The 26,078-nt window shown below is 42.2% G+C and overlaps 1 protein-coding gene across 5 annotated transcripts in view; it reads right to left on the bottom strand.

Moving 5' to 3' along the window:
- Positions 1-16,849: 16,849 nt before the first annotated feature.
- The window catches only part of NUB1 (negative regulator of ubiquitin like proteins 1), a 29,288-nt gene continuing 20,059 nt past the window's right edge, over positions 16,850-26,078 (bottom strand). For 4 of the 5 annotated variants that reach the window (XM_063126336.1, XM_063126345.1, XM_063126354.1 and 1 more), the window contains 4 exons: positions 24,785-24,877; positions 23,210-23,402; positions 19,949-20,002; positions 16,850-17,748 (listed from right to left, as the gene is read on the bottom strand). In XM_063126336.1, coding sequence (XP_062982406.1) covers positions 17,582-17,748; positions 19,949-20,002; positions 23,210-23,402; positions 24,785-24,877 — 507 coding nt within the window. In that variant the 3' untranslated portion in view covers positions 16,850-17,581. The remainder of the gene's footprint in view (positions 17,749-19,948; positions 20,003-23,209; positions 23,403-24,784; positions 24,878-26,078) is intronic. The other variant, XM_063126372.1, reaches the window with a different exon arrangement.

The raw sequence follows: 26,078 nt of genomic DNA on the forward strand, positions 1-26,078 counted from the left end.
TGGGGAACAGTTATATGATAACACGTCCCCCACAAATGTTGCTTCGTGCCCAGACTGGAAAAGTATTTAAGGATGCATACACACACATACAGGAAAAAGCAATTCCAATGCACTGGAATTTATCTTGATGCCTTGCTTATGGACTTAATTCCTTTCCAGGACTGAGCATCAGGAAACTGTTTCTGTGGGTCTTGCAGTAGAGCCAGCTGTGCAAAGCCCTGATTGGCTGATGAGTGGCTATGCAGAGCACTGATTAGGTAACAGTTGGAATCCCTCCTCCCTCTTCTCGAGGCAATTTTATAGGCCCTGTTCAAACTATCACGTTGGGGAAAGAAACCATCATGGCTTCTCCCCTAGCCCCCATGCATGCATAGCCCCCCATGATGCAGTGCAGGTTGGCATGTTGTCTGAACTCAGCACGGTGGGGTTTTCTTCATACTCACCCTGCAACTTATACTGCAACCCTACATCACAGGGATTATGCAAGCGGTGGTCATGAATGCGGAATACGCGGGGTCCGAGGGAGAAACCACAATGACTTCTTCCCCCTGTGCAATTGTCCAAACCCAGTGATAGAGATTTGCAAGTGGGACCAGTTCGCACAATTGCAGGGTGGTTAATGTGCCTGTCAGATGGTTTTACATAATTACCCTTGAGCTTGTTGTGATGTTGAACCCAGCAAAGGTGGGTGATTGGAGTAGTTAATAAACCACCCAGAACCTCTGGGCTGTTTTAGGGTTGCTGGCTGTTTTGTTAATTATGCAAATCCAACCAGCACAGGACCAGCCCATTTAGGGTGGCTTGTTAATCACCCTGTGATGGTGCAAACCAGGTGATTAAATGAACAGATGTGCATAAACATTGATGTGGCACTTTTTAAAAAAGCCCATAAAAGCAGGATCCATATGCAAAACATATTATTACGCCCAGAAAGGGTCAACGTTTTCCCGCCATCAGCACTTTGCAAAGGGCTGTAGGGAGCCTGGTGAGATTCGGCAGGAGAAAACAAAACCGCTGGACTGCTGTTTCAAGGTGTGTCTGTATGGTCCCTACAATCACTAGCTGCCACCTTCAGATTTTTAGGTCTTGGCCCTACGACGGGATTAAAAAATATTTTGAATTCCTTGGCGCTGTCCATCAATTTTTAGGCTCACATTCAGTTGTGATCCTGGGATCCTTCCAGCACGTTGTGTAAGCAAACATTTCCTTCTTGGCATTGCATGGTTCATCAGCAGGACATGCCTAGTGGAAGTTGCATTTTGGGCTAGCTACTCCCAATTCAGTTTTTCTTAGTTTAGCAGCCTGGGATTAATCTCTTTCCCCCCTGGATGGCCTGAATACAGGAAGGTGTGTGTGTGTGTGTGTGTGTGAAGCACTCAGTAGGTTTACTTTAAGACAAATGGTCTGTTCAGATGACACACTAACCCACCGTGGATTGCTCAGAAATGTGATCTACACTGGGTTAGCGTGTTGTGTGGTGTGAGAATTTCCCTCCCATGATGGGCAGATGTTACCCACCTGCTGCAAGATGGTTAGTGAGCTTCCATAGTGGTTCTTGTGTTATCTGGCGGGTATTTCTGGTTCTTTCACTGGGGAAAAAAATTGTGGCAACCATAGAGTCTGCCAACTAGAGTGACTGCCACTTCTGGTGATGCTCTAGCTGCTGAAGACGTTCTCCCTTGTCTGGGGCCTTTTTTCTTTTTCGCAGTGAAGCGGCTGCTGTTCAGCACGCAGAGGGTGGCGGGAAGAGTGGTTAAATTGTGCGGAAGGAAGCAATCTACCTACGGAGGGGGGTAGCGGTACCACAGGGCGTGGCATGGTTCTGCAATTGTGTGGCAGGCCTGCATGTCGTGGTTCTATTACCCTTCCCTTCTGCATAGTTCTCCTACCCATCCACCTCTGAAGAGGCCCAGAGAGTCTCGTCTGGGACTTCAGACACTAGCGGAAAAGCAGGCAGTGCGGGCTGTAAAACAAATGCCACAAACCAATATGCATCCTTGTTCTCTCGGCAGGCCTGAATTCAAAGTTTAAGTAGAGGTTTGGTGCTGGATCTTGTTTTCAACAAGTCTGGAATGTGAAAAAAACAAGATCTTAAAAGAGGCCGCTGCGCGTTTGTAAAGTGTTCTTTCCTCTCCACTGATAAGCACAGCTGGGAGCAAAGGGCAAAATATCAGAGCTGGGAGCATGGCATCTAGGCAGATCTAAGGAACTGCTCTTCACATCTTGGAAATGAAGTGCAACCTGTAAGCCCAGAGAAGTTGCCCTGCTGCCAGCTAAATGCCTGGCTGGGACTCCGTTTGCCTTTGATGTTGATAGGGTGCAGATGTGCTTTCAATCCTGATATAGTGTCTGCACCATAGCGGCAGGGAGTATTTGAATGCCAGCCCCTCTCACAATACCTTGGCCGCTTCGCAGCTGCGGTAACCTTGCAGAATAGCAGAGGGGGCCCTAATGATCTCTCTGTTAGAGTCTGGAGGGGGCAGGCCCAGGGGAGGGGAAGAGTTTGAAGATAGAAAGGCAGGAAGAGATTAGCGGTAGGTCTAGCGTTGCTAGTTTCAGAACAGGCTCATCTAGCTGCTCTTTAAAGAGTAGTTTGAGCAGCAGTAATTAGTCAACGACAAAACCCACCCAGCCAGCTTCAAATGCTGATTTAACTCCTGTTAAAGGCAGAAGCTGGCTTTTTTTTTTAAACAAGGCCAATCTAGTTTATTTTATTATAAATCTAAGAGAATTCTTTCAGAAGACATTGAAGGGATTGTAGGCACCTTCCTTGGTGGAGAGGAATCAGGGGCATATACCCTGTGATGATCATGTTGGATAGGCTCATTGAAATCAACGGGACTTAGGTACGTCATGACCAGTGAGTCCACTCTAAGCATGACTTAGATCTGCACCTTGTATCAAATCATTACGAATGTGGAATAAAAAGCAGGATCTAACACTATGAAAGCGCTATATGGAATGTGGATTTGGCCCCAGTGCAGTTATCAGTGCACTTCAATACGGATATAAAACAGTAGTGTAGATCTAGTCTAAGTGGTCTGGATCCAACCTTTTCTCTAGGCATGAACTTTTGCAGCAGAGATATTTATTGCACTATCTGGAATGTTTAAAATAAGGGCTAAGCTGTATCCGGACCTAGCAGAGTGAGCAGGAATTGTTTGGGCTTTGAGGTGGGGGTTTCTGGAAATAGAAGCAGAGAAGCAGTTGTGAGGAGTGCTTTCGTGTGTGTGTGTGTGTGTGTTTGAGAGGGGGGGGCTGTGGAAGACTTCCTGTATCTTGGTCAGCTGAGCTTCTTGACCTGGGGATGAACCTCTGTCAAGTTCTCTCTCTTCCTGGCATTTGTTTAGATAACCACTGAGCCATAAATACATAACTGTCATGTTGTGGACTTTATTGTCGCGCAGTGTGTAATTGAAACAAATACTTTAATCATTTGTGTATTTTTTCCCATTTTTGTGGAGGCAGCTTGCTTTGTTGTGTACCGCAACCCCTGAAACTTTGAAAAAGGGAGTTGGGTACTAAAGAGGGTTATAGAGGTAACACTGAATTGTTCAGTTTGGGCTGGTTTTAATCACGGCACATGGAGAAAGGTTTCTGTGCAGCCGCAACGCACAGCATTGGCACCGAATAACAAATTAAGGGAAATAATATAAATGGAGACGGGGGAGGGAAGGAGGTGTTGGGTTATTGTGCCAGAACTTTTCTCTTTCTGGAACTCTGTTTGTGCTCAGAAACAAACACACATCACGCAGGTCTTACACAGCAGAGCTGGTTTATTTCCTTCAGGCTTCTGTGCAGTTCAATTCAGATCAGTTCAGATCAGCACACTGAGGCATACACAGAGAGCAGTGATCAGTAAGCAGTGATCAGTAAGCAGTGATCATAGAGTAGTGATCAGTTCCATTTTACACAAGTGAGAAACTATATACAGATCTACACAATTCTTATCTACATTACATACAGCTGTGATGAGGCTAACTTAGAATCTTGGCAAGGTTCCCAGAACAGCCTCTATCTCAAGGTAATTGCCCACAGATAGTCTTTCTCTGTTTAACCCTGAGATAGCCATACACACACAATTTTAATGACTAAGCAAGTATTTCTTTTCATATACTTAACAGTCCTCCTCTTGCGCATGTTGTTTAAATTGTGTTACAATCTGAGACCTAGCTTTAAAGCATCTCTTTTTGTTTTACCATTGAACGTTCCACCTGTCCTTTCTCATTTTGTTTTACTTTGAATACTCATTTACAGGTGATGGCTTTACGACCTTCAGGTAAAGGTACTAGCTCCCACGTTTCATTTTTTTCCATTGCTCTGATTTCCTCTGACATTGCTTCATGCCAGCCCTGAGCTTCTGTAGGTTCCATTTCCTGAATTTCCTCAAATGAAGTAGGTTCATAGGCTATCAGTAAAGCTCTATGAGAAACCTGTTTACTTTGGTATTCATCTGAATAACGAATTGGAGCTTTGCGTTCCCTTTCTGGTCGTTTTGGCATAGTTACAGGCATAGTTTCCTCCTCTACAGTTTCTTCCCCCTCCCTCTCTTGCTGAGATTGTTCAGGAATTTCTTCTGTTTCTACAGCTTTCTGTTCTACAGGCAAACTTACATACTGTTTTGTTTCCTGCATTTGTTCATGAAAAACTACATCTCTGCTCACAATTACACTTTTGTGATATGGAGACCACAAACGATAGCCTTTTGTTTGTGTATCATATCCCAACAGTTTACATTCCAAACCTCTCTGAGCTAGTTTTCCTGGTCTGTTTTCTTTCTGAATATGAGCAAAACATTTACTTCCAAAAACCCTTATATGTGACACTCTAGGTTTTCTTTTGTAAAACATTTCATATGGGGTTTTTTCATGTACAGAGTGGTAAAGCCTGTTTAACAAATAATTTGAGGTGGACAAAGCTTCTGCCCAGAACAGGTTAGACAATCCTGACTCTTTCAATAGAGCTCTTAACATGTTCTGCAAGGTTCTGTTTTTCCTTTCTGCAACTCCATTTTGAAATGGTGAATATGGAGCAGTAAGGTCATGTTGTATACCCTCATCACTGAGGAATTTTTTAAATTGGTTGCTAAGAAATTCACCTCCCCGGTCTGTTCTTAGATTAGCTATAGGTTCTTTAAATCTATTTTTACTCCACTTAACAAAGGATTTGAACTTTCCAAAAGTTTCACTCTTCTGTTTTAACACATATACAAATCCAAATCTACTGTAATCATCAACAATAGACAAGAAAAATCTGTTTCCTCCTTGACTTGTCTCAAAAGGACCTGCAAGATCTGCATGAATTAATTCAAAAATTCTTTTTGTTGTTCTCTCACTATGTTTTGGAATGTTTGACTTATGACACTTGGTTTCACTGCATACATTACATTCTACATAGTTAGAACATGGTTTGATTTTCACCCCTTCACACAATTCTGGAATCTTAGAAATTGTTTTATAGTTAGCGTGACCAAACCTTTTATGAGTTAAATGGATGCACTCTTGGTGTGGTTTGCAATTGGCTATTGTTTTTGTTGTGACTTTGCTGGCTACAACTTCATTTTCTGTACAAGTATTAATCACATACAAAGATTCTTTCATTATTCCCTGCACACACACCTTGTTTCCCTGTTTTATAGTACAATTTTCTTCAGTAAAACAAACCTCATACCCCATTTCTGTTAACTGAAACACACTTAGAAGGTTTGTTTCTAATTCTGGTACATATAAAACACTTTGTAGTTCAACTCCCAGACAATCAAAATATACATTACCCACACCACAAATCTGGATTTTTGTTCCATTTGCAAGGGTAACACACTTTTGCTCTGAAGTAGAAATTTCCAAGGTTACAAATGAAAGTTTGTCTTTTGCCATACTTATTGAAGCCCCAGAGTCCAAAAACCAAGGATTCATTGTCTCTTTGACTCTTGCTAGAAGACACTTCTTTGTTGATTCAGCTTCATTCATGTTGTTTTCTTCTCTCCACTTTGCTGTTGACTGCTTTTTCTTCTTGTTGTTGCAATCCCGCCTTAAGTGTCCTGTGGAACCACAGTTAAAGCATTTCCTTGCCTTTAATGCAGCCACCACGTCAGAAGATTTATGGTTTTGTTGAAATTCAGCCACAGGAAGTTTAAGGCTCTGTTGTTTTGAAGCTTGTCTTCTTTCATAGGTTTCCAGTAGTTTTCCAGCTACATACTCGAGGGTTAAATTTTTCTCCTCTTGACTTTCCATCATGGTGACAACCGCGTCGTACGATGAATCAAGACTTGACAAAATCACATAGACTTGGTGTATAGTTGTAAACTCCATCCCTCGTGCCCTGAGTTGATTGAAGATTTCTCTCATGCTTTTCAAATGGTTTGACATAGACTCCCCTGGTTTCAGCTTCATTCCATACAGTTTCCGGGTTAGAATTACTTTACTGCCCGCTGTTTCTCTTTGATATACAGCTTGTAGCGCATTCCAGCACTCTTTTGATGTATTCAAAAACTGAATGAAGGAAATTTGAGAGTCTTCCACAGCTAATGCAATAACTGCCATTGCTTTTGCATCGTCCTTAAACCATTTAGCATTCTGTGGATCTGCTCTATCTGGTGGATCCTCTGTGACTACATACCACAGTTCAGCCTGAATCAGATACATTTGCATTTTGTAAGACCATAATGCATAGTTAGAGTCATTCAGCTTTTCCAACAATTGATGCAAACCAGACATATTAGCTCCTGCCATTTCCTCTGCTTTAGGAATTGGTATCTCACCGTCCTTCTGCTCAGAGTCCTCCTCAGAGTCAGCCGACTGAGATTATTCCTCACTTTGCAGCACTGGCTTTAGCTTGATGTCTTCCTTCATCAACAGTTTTCTGTTTTAGCAGACTCCTGGTTCTGGTTCTGATACTGCACCGTTCCCACCAAGTTCTGGTTCTTCTGCCTGGGTTAGGCTGGCGTAGGCTTCCTGGACTGGACTGGGCTGGGCCCATAACCTGTGTTGGGTTATTGTGCCAGAACTTTTCTCTTTCTGGAACTCTGTTTGTGCTCAGAAACAAACACACATCACGCAGGTCTTACACAGCAGAGCTGGTTTATTTCCTTCAGGCTTCTGTGCAGTTCAATTCAGATCAGTTCAGATCAGCACACTGAGGCATACACAGAGAGCAGTGATCAGTAAGCAGTGATCAGTAAGCAGTGATCATAGAGTAGTGATCAGTTCCATTTTACACAAGTGAGAAACTATATACAGATCTACACAATTCTTATCTACATTACATACAGCTGTGATGAGGCTAACTTAGAATCTTGGCAAGGTTCCCAGAACAGCCTCTATCTCAAGGTAATTGCCCACAGATAGTCTTTCTCTGTTTAACCCTGAGATAGCCATACACACACAATTTTAATGACTAAGCAAGTATTTCTTTTCATATACTTAACAGGAGGGAGGCACTGATTTTGAAAGTATTTATTGTTCAAATAGTTGATAATCTCCTACACCGGGGGTCGGCAAAAGTAGATCTCCAGGTGATTTGGACTTCAGTTCTTATAAGCTTCTGCCAACATGGCCAAAGATTAGGAATGCTGGGAGTTGAAGCCCAACCCATCTGAAAAGCTACTTTCTCTGCCCACCCCTGCCCCTAGGCCTCTGGCCAGGAAGGGATTTTGCTAGAGCACCAGTTCTAGAATCCAGTACAGGGTGGGTGGGGGCAACCGTCACTTTCCCCCCAAAGCCCCCTAGCTGGTGTAGTGGCTAAGAGAAATGAACTGTGACCCCGTAGGTTGCTGGTTCTCATCTCCTCTCAGCCACGAATGTACAAGGTTGCCTTAGTGTATGCCCTGGAAAGCTTTGAACATTGAAAGTGCTATAAAAATATGAATTCCATCCTCCTCTCTTATCTCTAGTTTTGTTTTGTTTTGAATGATTTTCAGGTTGTCCTCCTTTAAGGCCTTAGGAATTAATGAAACGGCGGTGGGTGGTGGCCAATCAGGGGTCGCCATCTGCCTGGCCACGCCTTCGCCGTGACTCCAGAGCAAAGCGAGATGGCGGATAGGCTGCACTCGCCTTCCTCCAGAGAAAAAAGTGGGGGTAAGACCCGACTTTTTTTCCTTGGAGTTTCAAGGGGAAGCCCTGGGGTGACTGCAAATCTGCATCATATAACTGATTCGCTTTGGGTGCGTATAGACAGAGCTTTATCCCATGTACCTGTTTCCCTCGAATTATCCCCTACAGCGCTAAGCTGTCAGCGTTGTTGTTGTTGCTACCGGGCGGCAAGATCCTTTGCATACCAGGAAACTGGTTTAAGGGGGGAAATGTAAAAAAATCATTAAAAAAATCAACGGATGATCTAATCCGATTCAAATTTGGTATGCTTAAAGCTCTCCTTAATATCTATTACTGTGCCAATTTTGATGTCTTTATCTTTAAAGCTTGCGCAGATGTAAGCATTTGTTTAATTTTTCTTCAAATCCTGCTCCTGCGCCCCAGTGGCCGCCCGGATGATACGCTCAAAAACTAGTATCAAAATACGGCGAGTCTTTTGCCTTTATAGCACAATTAAAGCAGGATGCATGGGAGTACTTCACAATAAAAGCAGATTATAAGCTGGAAAACTTCGGAGTCCTTTGCATGCAATTCGCAGTGGTTGCACAGTGTAACGCTGGTGTGATAAAGCTCACAGCCTGGCTGACAAAAGGAAGTTATGTCAATCCCAGAGTTTGCCACAATATAGCTGAGCTCCTGGGCCACATAACCGAATTTTCTCTCTCTCCCCCTCTCCCTCATCCTTTTGTCTCCAAAGGATGGTTAAAGGGATTTTGATGCAACACACCTTAAGGGAAGTCACAAACCATTCGTTTCAGACTAATAGATCACAGCACTTGGACATCAGGACCAAACTAGATGTGATGTTGGTCATGTCTAGTCTGGCCTTTACTTAAACATCACTTTCTCTGATAGCAACGCAGGTGGTGACGGCCGACTGAAATGGAGCCAAAATGGGGCCACTGAGAAACAAGAAGGAACTATCAGCATGGCTGGAGGAACCCCAAGATTTGCAGAAGTACAATAAATCACTAAGAAAAAGAAACCTAAAGGGGCAAACACCTCCCCCCCAATAAAACAGCCTGCTGAGGATTGTGCATGCTCCTTAGCTATGCATTCGCTGTCATTTGACTGCCAATTAGAAATGAAAAACAACTTCTTGTGGGCGTGTTGGTGGAATGCACTGCACTGCTTGAGCTCCTTTCAGCTTATAGGACCTTGGAGGGGAGCGTGGCTGGTTGGCAGGAACCCTGAACAGGAGCATGCCTGCAAAGAGGTGAAGCCAGACATACTGCCATTTTTCTCACTTTCTCCCCTTTATTCCCGTATCTAACTCTGTCTGAAAGAACCTTAATTTCATCTGAAGATATATATGTATATGCATATACATATATTAATATCTTCCTGATGGCGTCTAGTCTCCACGGTTCTTAAGCAAGGATGATGAACAACATTGAAATGGATGTCAGCTAAAAAAAAACCCCACACACCAGTCACTGTGGAGTACTTGGTTAACTTCAATAGCCTCAGCCCTATAGTAACAGGAGTGTTAGGGGCAGAGGGAGTTGCATTTGAGGCTTCCAGCCAATTCTTCTGCCTGCTTGTTTGGGGTGGATGAATACATCTTTTATTTGCTTTCCTGTTCCTGAGCAGATTACAACATTCTCACGCTTCTGCCAATTCCTCTTGCTGTGCAGTTTTGAATTGCAAATACTTGCACAATTCCTTCCAGCTGGAGTGGCAGCTTTTGGGGGGTGCCGTCAATGTTCGAGTAAGAGATGCAGGGCTTAATGGCTTCCACACTAATTAGCTTTCATAGTACTCATAAACCTGACGACTCACCAGAATTATGGCATATTTAAGGAAGAAAGAGTCAAACAGTGCAATCACTACTCCTGCTATTAACAGAAGTCTTCATTAAGAAAAGCAACCAACTTATAAAGTGCAGATTGCAGGAAATTTCTCTGTTCAACATTTCAGAGTCTTCCTTACAATGTCTTTGTAGGATCGGGCAGTATTATCCCCATATTGCCTAAGCTCACCTAATTTAGGGTGACCATATGAAAAGGAGGACAGGGCTCCTGTATCTTTAACAGTTGTATTGAAAAGGAAATTTCAGCAGGTGTCATTTGTATACATGGAGAACCTGGTGAAATTTCCTCCTCATCACAACAGTTAAAGCTGCAGGTGCCCTGCCCTCTTTTAAATCTGGTCACTATAGTATAGCTCCTGCACTTTAACTGTTGTGATGAAGAGGGAATTTCACCAGGTTCCCCATATATACAAATGACACCTGCTGAAATTCCCTTTTCAATACAACTGTTAAAGATACAGGAGCCCTGTCCTCCTTTCCATAGGGTCACCCTAACCTAATTAGCTCACGACAGGCGGGATTTGGATCGGGGCATTTGCAGCTTGCACTTTGGGGGCCAAACTAGGCATGATGTTATTCACATTGATGGGGTTTGCATGGTATGTGGTGGGGCCCACAGGCACCATCCTGAATAGTCAACCCCTGACTGCGGGTTGTCGAGTCGTGTGAACCCAGCCAGCAGGGGTCATGTGAGAATTAAACAACCAATGGCAGGGCCGGTCCCAGGATAAACAGCCCCTTGGGCAAGGGGTGCCTATGGTGCCTTCTACCCTGTAGTCAGTTTTGTAGGGCCACCTAGAGGATTTATGGGGCCTGGTGCAGTTGTGATGTGTGTTGAGACCCACATTGCTCAAAACTAGGGTGATCCTATGAAAAGGAGGACAGGGCTCCTGTATCTTTAACAGTTGTATACAACTGTTAAAGATCCTGGAGCCCTGTCCTCCTTTTCATAGGGTCACCCTACTGTTCCCTCTGAGTTTAGCTGCAATCCTCACAGTAGTGGGGAGAAATGCATTTCCCCAGCAAGATATATTGTTCCCTGTTGTATGTAATGCAAAGTCTTTTGGGGTGATTTGGTCTTGAATGGACAATTGAGCCTCATTAGCTTTACAAAAAATTGTGCTCTTGCTGGAGATGAAAATGGCTAGAGTTGGTTTGTTGATATAGATCACCACAGCTGCCTGCATTTTTGGACTCTCCTTGGGGACCATGGCTACGGGGACTGTCATGATGAGACCCTGCACTTCAGAATTTACCACTACACCGCTGGGTGTAGCGGTTGCTTTACAACAGGGAACAATAAATTGTCGCTGAGAAAAATGAGCTTAGGCATTTATTCCTTATGAAGTTGGCCCAAGTCTCCAGAGAGGGTTTAGGGTAGCGCTTTGAGATTCAGAGTAGAATCATAGAATCATAGAATAGCAGAGTTGGAAGGGGCCTACAAGGCCATCGAGTCCAACCCCCTGCTCAATGCAGGAATCCACCCTAAAGCATCCCTGACAGATGATTGTCCAGCTGCCTCTTGAAGGCCTCTAGTGTGGGAGAGCCCACAACCTCCCTAGGTAACTGATTCCATTGTTGTACTGCTCTAACAGTCAGGAAGTTTTTCCTGATGTCTAGCTGGAATCTGGCTTCCTTTAACTTGAGCCCATTATTCCATGTCCTGCACTCTGGGAGGATCGAGAAGAGATCCTGGCCCTCCTCTGTGTGACAACCTTTTAAGTATATGAAGAGTGCTATCATGTCTCCCCTCAATCTTCTCTTCTCCAGGCTAAACATGCCCAGTTCTTTCAGTCTCTCTTCATAGGGCTTTGTTTCCAAACCCCTGATCATCCTGGTTGCCCTCCTCTGAACACGCTCCAGCTTGTCTGCATCCTTCTTGAATTGTGGAGCCCAGAACAGGACGCAATACTCTAGATGAGGCCTAACCAGGGCCGAATAGAGAGGAACCAGTACCTCACGTGATTTGGAAGCTATACTTCTATTAATGCAGCCCAAAATAGCATTTGCCTTTCTTGCAGCCATATCGTACTGTTGGCTCATATTCAGCTTGCGATCTACAACAATTCCAAGATCCTTCTCGTTTGTAGTATTGCTGAGCCAAGTATCCCCTATCTTGTAACTGTGCCTTTGGTTTCTATTTCCTAAGTGTAGAACTTGGCATTTATCCCTATTAAATTTCATCCTGTTGTTTTCAGCCCAGCACTCCAGCCTATCAAGATCACTTTGAAGTTTGTTTCTGTCTTCCAGGGTATTAGCTATCCCACCCAATTTGGTGTCATCTGCAAATTTGATAAGCGTTCCCTGCACCTCCTCATCCAAATCATTAATAAAAATGTTGAAGAGCACTGGGCCCAGGACTGAGCCCTGCGGTACCCCACTTGTTGCCTCTCCCCAGTTTGAGAAGGTTCCATTGATAAGTACTCTTTGAGTCCGATTCTGTAGCCAACTGTGAATCCGCCTAATAGTTGTTCCATCTAGCCCACTTTTAGCTAGTTTGTTAATAAGAATATCATGGGGCACTTTGTCGAAAGCTTTGCTGAAGTCAAGATATATGACGTCCACAGCATTCCCACAGTCCACAAGGGAGGTTACCCGATCAAAAAATGAGATCAAATTAGTCTGACAGGATTTGTTCCTGACAAATCCATGCTGGCTTCTAGTAATCACTGCATTGATTTCAAGGTATTTACAGATTGACCTTTATAATCTGCTCCAGAATTTTCCCAGGGATGGATGTCAGACTGACTGGTCTGTAGTTCCCAGGTTCCTCCTTTTTGCCCTTTTTGAAGATAGGGACAACGTTAGCCCTCCTCCAGTCGTCCGGCACCTCACCCGTCTTCCATGATTTTGCAAAGATAATAGACAAAAGTTCTGAGAGTTCTTCCGCTAGCTCCTTCATTACTCTAGGATGCAGTTCATTGGGCCCTGGAGATTTGAACTCATTCAAGGAAATTAGGTGTTCTTTGACCATTTGTTTATGAATCTCAAACTGCAATCCTGCCCCCTCAACTTCTGCTTCACTTTTTCCAGGGGAGTCATAGACCCGCTTTTGGGAGAAGACTAAGGCAAAGCAGGAATTGAGCACTTCAGCTTTGTCATCTGTTATCAATTTGCCATCCTCATTAAGCAGTTGAACCACCATTTCTTTCCTCTGTCTTTTACTATTCACGTATCTGAACAAAGCCTTTTTATTGCTTTTAGCATCCCTCGCTAATCTCAGCTCATTCACAGCTTTAGCCTTCCTGACGCCATTTTGGCACTTCTGCGCCACTTGTCTGTACTCTTCTTTTGTAGCCTGGCCTTCCTTCCACTTCCTATATGTATCCTTTTTTGTTTTCAGGTCATCTCTAAGCTTTTTGTGGAGCCACATTGGTTTCCTCTGTTGTCTTCAGTAGTGTGGAAGAGGATACTGAACGCGTTTAGCTACGACGCAGCAGCTAATTGTGTCCCTAGGAAAAGGTAATGCTTCCGCCCGCTTTACACACATCTGAAACGGGCAGCAGTCAGCAGCTCATGCGGTTTGCCCTGCTCACACTGGTCTCACAGTCTTCCCTCTCAGTCAACTGAATGGGCAGGGAGTTTAATGCATGTGGAAACCCTTCACAAGCGCCACCAAAAGAGGCTGTGGGCACTTCCATGCCTTGTCTGAGCAATACGGCTCATAGAAGGTATGTGCCCTCCACCCCGATGCCCCACTCTGAGAAATAAAATGGCTGCCACCACTTTGTTTCATGCTTCTCTTCAGAACACTGGGCCCCAAAAAAGAATAGAGAAAAGGATGACAGTATCAGCTTCAGTGGCCCCTTTGGTACATTTGCCCCATCATGCCAGGTGTTGACACCAGCCTTGCCAAGTATTATTTCTTTGGACTTGATACTATTTATTATTGCATTTATATCCTGCCTTTTTTCCTTCAAGGAACCCAAGGCAGCATACATAATCCTCCTCTCCATTTTATCCTCCCAACAACAACCCTGTGAAGTAGGTTGGGCTGAGAGTCTGTGACTGGCCCAAAGTCACCCAGTGCGTTTCCATGGCTGAGTGGGGACTAGAACCCAGATCTCCCAACTCCCAGTCCGACACTTTAGCCACTACACCACACTGGCTCCCAGGCCCTTTCCCTCTACAAAAGGTGTTGTGTATTTGGGGGGGACTGTAAAAATTGGAGGTTTGATTGGTTTCCTTTAGCTTCTTTAGGTCCTTTAAAAAAAAAGTTGCTTACATTTCTGGCCATCTAATTTGCACTTATAACATGTATGCATATTACGAAGACATGAGTGACTAAGGGCATAATCCTATGTATATTTAGACAGAAAAAGTCCTACAACTCCCAACATACTGGGAGTTGTAGGGCTTTTTCTGCCTAAACAAGGATAGGATTTTGTCCTGAAGCTTTTTATTTAGTCAAATTCCAGTCCCTTCTGCACTCTGGAGACCGTAGGCTGAATTTACTCCCATGTGTTTTAGGGCCTATCAATTCTTTTAGCAACACCAGCTCCCATAATCCCCTGAGCTCCCAGTGCTTCTGACTACCGCCTGCCCTGCCCTCCTGCTGCCAGACAGATAAACCACACCTTATTGGCTCCACCAGGCTGTTTATAGGAAGGGACGCCAAGAACTGAGGAACTCTGGAACTCCCTTCTTGAGAGCAAGTCACACCAGGTGGGCCATTTCTCTGTGTCTTTCAAACCACAGGCTTTAGAATTTCACATACAACAGGGCTGCAGGAGCTTAGGTCAGGGGACTGGGCTCCTGATATTGCCGTCCAGGTTTCCACCCTCAGCCAACAAAAGATCAGTGGTTTTCCAGGTTTTGGGCAGTTCCCCCGCCCCCATTCTAAAATATGGCTCTCCTAAGGCTTAGTTACTTGGCAGTAAGAGCTTTAAGCAAACAATATGCAGGTATTTTTGACCCTGCTCCTTTTGCCTCTGGACCTGCCCACCACTGGGAGCACTCAGTCTATCAGAGCTTTTTGGAATTGAAACTCGGCCCTCAAGCAGAAAGAGGTCAATATCCCATTAGAAAGCTGCTAGCTGGGTGATAGAGGTAGGAGTGAGATGCTCTATTCCCACATCTCTAGGGAGCAAATTCCATGTGTCTGGCCTTTTGTCACCACCCAAGTGACTGTGTTCAGTTATAAACAGGATGTGCCACTTAAACTGCATTGGGACTGACTGGAACCTTTGGGACAACCAAGTCCACAGCTTTCCACAGCTGTCCTTTGAAAAGCAAAAGAATGCACATTATGCATGATTACAGCCATGCCCATAATGCCAGGGACCTGGAAGAAACTGAATGAGTCCTGGATGCCCTCTAGTGGCCAGACACACTTATTTTTGAGCCTGGGCAGTCTTTACACAGCAAGTTTTTCATTTCATTTTCACAGGAGCTGTTTGGGTGCAAGAACCAGCACACCTTGTCACCTAGGTTATTTTGCTTATAGGTGGTATATAAATTGAATAAATAATAATGTGATAAAATGAAGTTACCGTTTCAGAAATCGTGCTTGTAATTTTCTTTTTAAAAAGCAAGGACTAATTAATATTAACTGTATAAAATTGAGTGTGTATAACCTAAATTGATCCACTACATTCGTTTATACAAGTACAGAGATTCACACCTGCAAACATGGACACATATTGCACACACCCTAGGGAAGTCCCCCTCCTCCTGAGCTTGGCCTGCTTCTGCTACATTTTCACCAATGACTGATGTTTACAGCTGCACGCGTGGATGCAATATAGCAGGCTGAAAATAAGTTATGTAGTTATTTCACCGTGTGCCTAGGTCACAAATAAATCCACGTTAAGTCACTACTCAAGCCAGTTTGCAACTATAGTAAATGGATGTTGACCTGTAAGCTGCTTCGTGCACAACAACACTGCATGCCAAACCTAGTTATTATTTATATTTGTTATTGTTTATATCCTTCCTTTTTTTCTCCAAGGAATCCAAGGTGACGTACATAATCCTCCTCCTCTCCATTTTATCCTCACAACAACCACCCTGTGAGGTAGGTTGGGCTGAGAGTCTGTGACTGGCTCAAAGTCACCCAGTGGGTTTCCATGGCTGAGTGGGGACTAGAACCCGGATCTCCTGACTCCCAGTCTAACACCTTAGCTGCTACACCACACTGGCTCTAGAGATCCTACCCACAGTCACTGTGCCAAATGAGTTGTGCAAATTGGCCTTGCTGCTCAGGAATGGCCACAGTCTCGGATGAATGCCTGAAGCCCAAAACTCAGCCTGTGGCCTCTGCAGTTAAGAGATTTTACAGAAACTGGTAAAGTCCTTCGTTGGGGATCCCAGATCACTCCACTGACAATTCATGTTGTCATTATTGGACCAGATAGCACGGCTCGTAACACCTTCACTTGAAGAAACTATACATTTCGGGAGTATTTAGTAGACATAATGTACACCAAAAAAAATGACAGAAGGCGGAAGTCTGCTCAGGAGAGCCTATTAAGTTCATTTCTATCTTTAAAGGGCTGCTTCCCATATTCCTTCCTTGCATTTGCATTCTCAAGATACATGTACAGAAGTCACAAAATGGGACATCTTTGCAAGAAAAGTCTGCATGTACCCTGAATACCTCTCCTTCTGACATACTGAAAATTAATTCAAGCACGTGTCCGGCAATTTGTATGCTAGAAGATGCACATCTGGAGCTGTTTTCCAGGTGATTCCCTTTAGACATCATCAGTACTGAAAAGCAACACAGAAAGTTGCCCCAAAGTCATTTCCATTAAAGATTGTGAACACCAAGGGAACTTTTTACCTCCTGGTCCAGAAGAGGCAGTTATGAGAGAGCCAAGAAGGAGTAATGTTGAAAAGATTAACTCATAGTTCTAATTTTTTGCTGCCTTTACAGCCCAGATTAAAACCGGCACCAATCCTATCATTTCTGGGAGGCCTCAGCTCTGCAGAAAACTGCAACAAATGTGATGAATATGTTTTTATTGGTTGTTATTGCATTATGCAAGACAAAGATTGAAAAAAAGGAGGTGTCTCAAGTCCACACACAATAGATTTACAGCTGGCTTTAGAATGCAGGATGGAAAGGAAAAACTTTGTGAAAATGGAAAGATGTACACACTTAGGTCAATATTTCTAAGATCAGAAAGTATCACTGCTAATCCTAGTAGGATTCTAAGTTAAATGCTCTAATAGTAAGATCGTTCACAGTTTTAAAAGAAACCTGGGTATGGTGAAGAGATGTAAAATGGATTTTATTCACTAATTAAATAGGTTGATTTCACACCATTATATATTGAACCTCTCTATAAAAATATTTGTTCTTGTAAATATTTTTGTACTACAATTGTTATTACTCTCCGGTGTTGCTCTAGATTACAATCAAATAATAATAATAATAATAATAATAATAATAATAATAATAATAATAATAATATAGATTTTACACATACCAATATTTAAAAACTCTGCAACTGATTGAACGTAAGGCATTTGGCAAAAAATAGGGATGGACGAATTTGCAATCCAAGTATTAAAATCCAAGGGCCTAATCTAGACTAAGTTAGTTACACTTAAGTTAGTCATGACTAACATGACCCATTGGCTTCAGTAAGACTTGCATGCAACTAGCCATATCTGAAGCCGAGCTCAAAAGATGCTGGTCCATGTAACTGAGACTGGAGCCTTTTAAGTCTGTCTACTGTATCGGCAAATGCTTTATGTAAGAGAGGTATTCATTAATTACATATTCTTCCTCTTCCAGAGTTAGGTCCAAATAATCTTCTTCATGTTCTGGGATATCTTCTAAGATTTCATTGACAGCATCCACTTCCATGTCTTCATCTGTTGATGCCCCAGAAGTGCCTAAAATTAGTGAGAAATGCAGTACACGCTGTAGGTGAGTCTCTTATTCTTAAGCCCCGTACTACAGAATTGGCTCTGTTCCAACAGCACTTTATTATAGTTAGATTTCTGACAGGACTTGCATCAGAATCTCTCCACTGGCCTGTACAATAGTGGATGAGAGGTTCACCAAGCTTAAGGAAATGTTTGTTCAGACTTAAGCCCATTTCAGATTTTATCAAGTAGGCAATCAGTAGGGGGCAGATCCATAACTACTTATATTGACACTGGTATCAGGAACATTAGAAGTGCAAAAAAAAAAAAAAACCTTAACTCCAAGGTGTCAGTCACTTACACTGGAAGCCACTCAAAATGTTATCGTGCAAGGTTTTAAAAACAAATGACCAAGAGCTAATATAATTTGAACACATTAGAAAACGCATACATGAAGCTGAAGCATATGTCAAAACAGGGTTTTCACACATTCAGGTTTAGAACACAAAGTGGTTAAAACCAGAGTATTGTACTAAGAACAAATAAGCTTGAAAGAGCCTTTAATACACTAGAAAACAGTTTCAATGAAGAAGAGATTGCAGGTGATTTACCTGTCATCAGAGGATGTAAACAGAAGCAGGAGGAACACCAGTGTTAAAGGGTTTAAGGAAGGAGAAGATGACTTGGTTCTTTATCTAACAGTGCAACCCTATACACATCTACTCAGAAGTAAGTTCCAATTGAGTGCAGTAGGACTCACGTCTAAGTAAATTATATGACTGTAGTTAAAAAGGAACTATTCATGGGATGTATAGATTCAAGTAGTAAGACTAAAGTAAATATAGAAACAGCTTTCACAATGCAATCCTATGCATGTTTACTCAGAAGACCTAAAGTAACTGGCAACTTCCGAGGCTCGACTTCTGCAATGCACTCTACATAGGGCTACCTTTCTGTCTAGTCCGGAAACTTCAACTAGTTCAAAATATGGCAGCCAGGCTAGTCACTGGTACACCTAGGGGTGACCACATTACACCTATTTTAAAATGTCTTCACTGGCTGCCAATTATTTTCTGGGCAAAGTATAAAGTGTTGGTTATCACCTTTAAAGCCCTACATGGTTTGGGTCCAGGCTACCTGTGGGCTCGCCTTCTCCCGTACAATCCGCCCTGCACACTCAGGTCCTCTGGGAAGAATTTACTCCAGACCAACAAAAACAAGGCTGACAACTATTACCCAGAGGACCTTTTCTTCTGCTGCTCCCAGTTTGTGGAATGGCTTGCCGGGAGAGATTCGTCAACTTAACAGTCTTCTGGAATTTAAGAAAGCCATAAAGACTGATCTCTTTCGGCAGGCCTACCCAATTGAATTCTAAATTTGCCTTTTAATAATATGCTGCTTTTAATAATGTATTAGTTTTAAATGTTTTAATTAGTTATATGATGTTTGCATTTGTGTTGTACCCCGCCTCGATCCAGAGGGAGAGGCGGGTAACAAATTATTATTATTACTCAATACACCCACTGTGTTCAATCGAGCTTATTTCTAAGAAAATGGTCATATAATTGCAGCCTTAGGATCTCAAATAAGCATACTGGGGTGGGGTGGGGGGAGAGAACAGTAAAACTACAGCATGCAAAGAACAAAGGTTAAGCAGTTAATGCAATATGGAAAGGCCCTAAATCAGCCTTCCCCAACTTAGTGCCCTCCAGATGTGGTGGACAAACTCCAAACATCCTCCAGGCGCCAGATTAGGGAAGGGAATCAATGGTAGAAGTTTCAGTTTATTCTGTCCATAGGCAACACGTTATCCTCCAGATATTTTGGGACTACAAAACCCACAATCTGGCCATGCTGGCAGGAACTGATGGGAGTCATAGTCCAAAATATCTGGAGGGTACAAGGTCATCCAAAGTTTATTCAGATGTATCCCATGTAGCCCCCAAAAGGAGGATAGAAATACATTTTTAACCATCATTAAACAAATGTGACTTGATACACAGATAAGGTTTTTCCTTTAAATTCACGTTACGTTTATCAAAGAGAACTAGTTATCAAAAGGAGGTTTTTTGAGTAATTTAAAATCAGAGCAGGTTGAAGCTGTAGTTCTAATTGACATGCCAAGAGGATATAAGAAATGAAGAAGATAGAGAAGGTAGTGCTGGCTGTGAAGGCACCGTGGTTAGCTTTAGCAGTAATTTGTGATAATAGGAAGCCCCATTATTACCTTCTGTTTCCCCCCCTCTCTTTTGATTTTCTTCTTTTTCCTCTCTCCTCTTATCTTTTATTGGACCAAAAACAAAAAAATTGAACAATTTCAAATTTGATGATCTTGAATATGACTTGGTTGAACAATCCATTAAAAAGGATACCCGAATTATTAATTTTAAAAGAGTAATGAAATATAATTTTTATACAAACAGCTGATCTAGAGGTGCTGGAGGAAAGATTGATCAAAGAGCTGTGTAGAGGGATGTTCTGTCACCCCCCTGCACAAACAAAAACAAAATAGAGAGCAATTGTTGTTGTTGTTTATTCATTCAGTTGTTTCCGACTCTTCGTGACTTCATGGACCAGCCCACGCCAGAGCTTTCTGTTGGCCGTCGCCACCCCCAGCTCCCCCAAGGTCAAGTCTGTCACCTCCAGAATATCATCCCTCCATCTTGCCCTTGGTCGGCCCCTCTTCCTTTTGCCTTCCACTTTCCCTAGCATCAGCCTCTTCTCCAGGGTATCCTGTCTTCTCATTATGTGGCCAAAGTACTTCCGTTTTGCCTTTAATACCATTCCCTTTAATATTGGCATAGCAATTGGCATAGCAAAAACACACTTCTACTTCTTCTCCATTAATAAACATATAAAAGATGCAGAAAGGTGTTATGTTATTTGTAGAGGTGGTTTGGAAGAAATTAAGTTATTTGGCTATGGGGCGGTATCTAAATGTAAATAATAAATAAATAAAGCCGGCATCACCTCAAAAAACTATACAGGAAACCTTCAGAAACTGGGCCTACCAAAATACATCCACACCACCATCCAGAAAGCAGTCATAATTAAAACATGCTCAATTGTCAGGAAATTCCTGAATCTGTAAAAGACAGCAAGACTTGGCAATGCTTGTCATGTCTGTCTAGAAAAACCGCCATGAGCAAGAGAAAATAGATATTATTATTATTATTAGTTCAGATAGATTTATTGTATTGTGCCCATCATCCATGCCACCTGGCTAGAATTCTGATGCATAGACAGTAGTCATAAGCTTTGTATCTTTAGAGAGGTGTATGATAAGGCTGCTCCTTGTCAGTTTTAAGATTCAACGTAGGCACTGAAGTTCTAGCCAATTTGATCCGACTAGGTTCTGATGCTCGTGGGATGGCTGTGGGCAACAAGACATAGAAGATGGCACCGCTGTATTCTGCCCATGAAAGTCAAGGACTTCACTGCCAAAATTAAATCAGTTCTCAAAACCGAGCACGATATGAAGTTAATCAGACAAAATCCAAGTAAAAGTAGTTCCAACAACTGAAATGAAAATCACCCCACTCGTGTGAAACTAAGGAAAACACAAAAGCGATGAGATATTGAGGTGCTTTTTTCAGAGAACATAAAAGTACCATTTTAAAATATTGGCCCTCTCATAATCAAGATGAAATAACAAACATTTGACTGGTCAAAATTTAAACTATTTGTGGCTCACCAGGATTACAGTGTTCAAAATTTATTATTATTTAAATTTCTATCCTGCCTTTCCACCAGAAATGAAACTTAATGTCTTGCTTAAGCTTTCTTTCTTTCTTTCTTTCTTTCTTTCTTTCTTTCTTTCTTTCTTTCTTTCTTAAAATGATGATAAAATCGTCTCACAAAAGAGGTGAACTTTGGAATTGCAAAATCTCCAGGTTAAAAGCAAGAATTTTGCAATGGGTGGAAGGTGGCATTACCAAGCATAAACTAATCACTATTCCTTCACAGCCAGACTAACTGCCCTTTGCCAATGGTGGGAGTCCAGCAAGGATAATATGCGCTGGGGTATTGAAGAGCTGGGACTAGCAATCCCCCTGAAAAGTTGGGGAATATGATATATTTTGCCTAAGGAGAACACAGATCCTATCATAAAACAAGGCTGCATCTCCCACAGTGTCAGAGATTTTCTAGGAAGATTTCAAGGTAAGCACAGAAGTCTCAGTCTTTATGAGCTAGGAAAGAATCAACAGGACCAGATTCTGAGATTTATTCATGGCAGGAACATTTATGACATTTACTGAAATTAAGGACAGTGTAAAAAAAAAAACCCCACATCCATCCATTGTGACTTCAAGACTTAAATTCAGGATTTTCTTCAAAATGTTCAGAGCACATATGTGATTACTTGCTCACTGACCCCTTCTGAATCACTGTTGGAAACTTTGGGCAAAAATGTATCATCTATTGAATTGTATACCAGCAGATAACAAATACTATTAGTTTTGGAAAGGAGAACTGAAGATCCTTATTGGAATATCCCAACAGAGGAAGAAGTAAATGGTTGGTGCTATAATCTCAGCCAACCATGCAATAACATACAAATTCTATAAAGTCTTGGGATAAAGCATTAGAAGTTTCTCAGGGAATTATAGGATATTGGGTAATATGCAATGTTCGTCCTCCATAGAGAAAACCTACTGAAATGAATGGGATTTAAATTAGTCATGACCAATTTAAGTCTTATTCATTTCAATGGTTCTATGGAGAACAGGACTAACATTGGATAGCACCCATTATATTTTCCATGATCCCATAGTTATTATAAAATATCTTTGGAAAGTTGGTGAGGAAAGGTAATAGGTTCTTGGCGGAGAATTGTTTGACGGAACATAACTGTTAATTTGCCAAATATTGGAAAAATCCAAAGTTGCCCTCAATTAAGAAATGGTGTCGGAAAATCGGGAACATAATGTCAGATGAAACTATTAGCAATTGTGAATATAAAGGCAGGTTGGGATGATGCAACGTTTTTGTTTAAAGCACAATGGGAGAAGTTTGTAGTGTTTTGGAACAACAAATACTCCCAGGAAAACACATATCTGGAAAGGTCAGTACTATGAATACAGTCAACATAAACAACTGTTCAATAGGGGGTTGACATAGGCGCTCTTTTTTAATATATTATTTCATGTTTGTCTTTGATGGCAAACAGTGACTATGGAGAACTAAGCATTTTGAGTAGTTCGGACTCGCTCACACATGCATGTGTATCATGGGATTAAAACTCATAGATGAATGTGTGAAGTGGCTCAATTGGATAGCATAGTGTTTTACTTAACACTGGATGACATGAAAGTTCTTTCCATAATGACTCAGTCATGCAGGGAAGGCATTTCTTACATGGTACCTTCAAAAAAAAGTATTGATCATTCATCTGTAACCCCGCCCACCTCTGTTGGCACTATGTGCTACAGAAATGCCCAGAACTCCCTCCCCCTCCTGATTTTATAATCCTAAATCCCCACTTTACCTGCAGAATCAGTAGGAGAATCTTTTGATGAACTGGATTCATCTGACGGAATGGTGCTGTCCAAAGGGGTCTGTAGTTCCCCAGGAAGGGATCCCCCATAATGAGCAAGCATCTGTACGGCCAGCTGAATGTTGCCTTTGAACAATTTCAGAGCTTGCTCTACTGCCTTAGGATTAAAGCCCATGTAGACCAACTAGACATTAAAAACACAAGGAAGAGGTACACATTATATTTAGTCACCCTTCCTCCAAGGAGCTGAGTGGTATTTTTACCTCAGAACAACCCTAAGAGCTAGGTTAGTCTGATGGGGGTGGGGTGAGGAGGGGAGGGAGAGACATTTGCCCAAGACCACTCCCGGAGCTTCAGGGCTGAACAGGAAATCGAAAGTGGGGTTTTCACTTCCTCTTGCACTACACTGCAAGAGGTACAATTTGGGGAAAGTGTACCTCTAATTGTAAATATATCCAAGAATTGAAGGCCACACTATTGGTTCAGAGTAATTGCTCAGCTTTTAGCCCTGCCTCTGTACCAACTCACTTATCTGTAAAATGCGGAAATTGTTACATATAGGTCAGTGAACATATCTCCGCTATTGCAAGTAAGAAGTAACAGATGAAGCTTTTAGAGGTGATCCACCCATTTTTTGAGGTAGAAAAAAATTCAGAAATTGAGGACACTGCACAACACTTTCCATTATAGAGGCCAGCCCACCGTGTACAGAGATCTTTCCATATTTAAGCTGTTCCTCAGTTTAGATCTGGGACTAGTATTGATGCATATTCTGCATCTGTGAAAAGGACTTTCAAACAATTCCTGTGGCTATCTGCACCTGGAAACTTTTAATCAGAATGGATCATCTTTGGAACAAATGAACCTGTGAGCTCAAAAACAAAAAAGAAAACACACTGCAAGACCCAGCTGACAGCTTATCAATGATGTTTTTAACACATCTGCATCCACCGGATTAATTGAAAAATCCATTTGATAAGATACAAAATCGAGTAAGTTGTATAGAATATGAAAATAATCATCTCCATGAGATGATGTGCAACGAATGCAAACCAATAAAGAGCAAAATGGATTCTCATTCAAGGTCAGAAGGTATTCCATACTGAAACCAGAAGTACTGAGCCCTCCAGTGGATGGTTTGATGGGGCTTGCACATTTCTTACAACAATGCTTTTTCGTTGTTTTATGTGGAGTTGTCTGAGCAAGTTGCAATTACATCATATGATCTATCAATAGGCTTTTGTGAATGGAAGAGTAGATTGTAGCAAATTGGAAGTGGAAATGAATGAGACCTTAGAGCAGAAGTGGGTAGCATACTGTTGGACAGAAATTCCCATCAGTCCTAGCTAATGGTGAGTTGCAGTCCAACAGTATCTAAAGAGCCTCTTCTTCCCCCATCCCTGTCTTAGGGGAAGAAAAGCAAACCCATAATGGCCTCTATGGGCAACAAAGTGGGAATGTAAAAATGCAACGGAAAAATTGTTAAGAGGACAACTTGAACTGTCAGCCTCAAAGGGACTAGAATCCTCCCTCTCCACAAAACATAAGCAGATGCTCTTGACTTACTTGATCAATACTTTCTTGGGGAACATTAAACTGGTCCCCTGGCACTGGATCATCATCATCTGGCAGGAGTAGCAGGGGGTTATCAAGTATAATCTAGAGCAGACAACAAACAGTGGAATATATATAAACTGAAGAAGTGTCTGCATCTCCAGTTCGGGCAGAAGTCATACTCGCAAACATTTGAAAAAACTCTTTGGATTACGCAGACTATTCCCCCCACCCCACAGACTGTTCCCTTTCAGCAAGTTCTCATCTAGCTAGAGGCGCCTCTTACAGTTCATAAGAGTTTCAGTGTTTGGGATCATCATTACAATTTTAGGGCAAGGTCTACAATTGTAAAACTACTTCAATGCAGTCATGCAGGTTCCTGTGCTGGAAACTGTAGTGCAGTTTTGCCAAGAGGGCTAATGTAAGAGATTATATAGCCACCCTTCTTCAGTAGATCTTACTGCTGTAGGTCAAATGGGTCACCTTCTCAATATCTCATCTCTAACAGCAGCTAGTCCCAGATGCTTTAAATATAACCACCTTTTCCCTTCACTTGTTTATACTGAAAATATCAACAACAAAAATAACACAAAACTTGCAGGTAACAACTCCATAGTACAACAGTTATACTGTCGCTGGGAGTTATACAGCACGTATTAATCTATAAATTAGTACGAAACCTGCAGGTAACTACTCCATAGTACAACATAATTCTACAGTCGCTATTTTATCTTTCAAAGTTAATCAGTCCAATCTGGCCTATAGGACAGCTTATGGATCATCTGACATTTGCCTAAATTGGAAATGCCTGGAGGTAAGTGTTAGGGAATTTAATTTTTACCTAGTACTTAAGAAAAACTATCACAAAATGATGAATGTTCCACCTTTGCAATTGTTGCACTAACACAAGTGGGTAGTGACAAATTCTCCTGCCATTTATTGGAAACCCTGATCCTACTTCTTCTTTGGAGGGGAGATATCTACTGGGCTTTTTCCTATTGTGCCTCCCCCCCATCCCCACTTGTGAAATACTCTCAAGTGTCTTTGTTAGTATTTTAGAAGAGATCATACCTCAGGGATAGAGCACATCAGATGCTCTCAAGTGCAATTTTGGCATTTGCAGTTTAAAAAGGACCAGGAACCATGTATCCTATCTACTCTTCCCCAACCTGGGGCACTACAGATGTTTTGGACTTTGAATCCCATCAGCCCCACCCTGCATGGCCACTGGTCAGGAACGCTGGGAGACATAGACCAAAAACATATGGAACAGCAGATACCTTTCTTTTAGATACCTAGTCAAAAT

The sequence above is a fragment of the Elgaria multicarinata genome, chromosome 1 (assembly GCF_023053635.1).
Source record: "Elgaria multicarinata webbii isolate HBS135686 ecotype San Diego chromosome 1, rElgMul1.1.pri, whole genome shotgun sequence".
NCBI classification, from domain to species: Eukaryota; Metazoa; Chordata; class Lepidosauria; order Squamata; family Anguidae; genus Elgaria; species Elgaria multicarinata.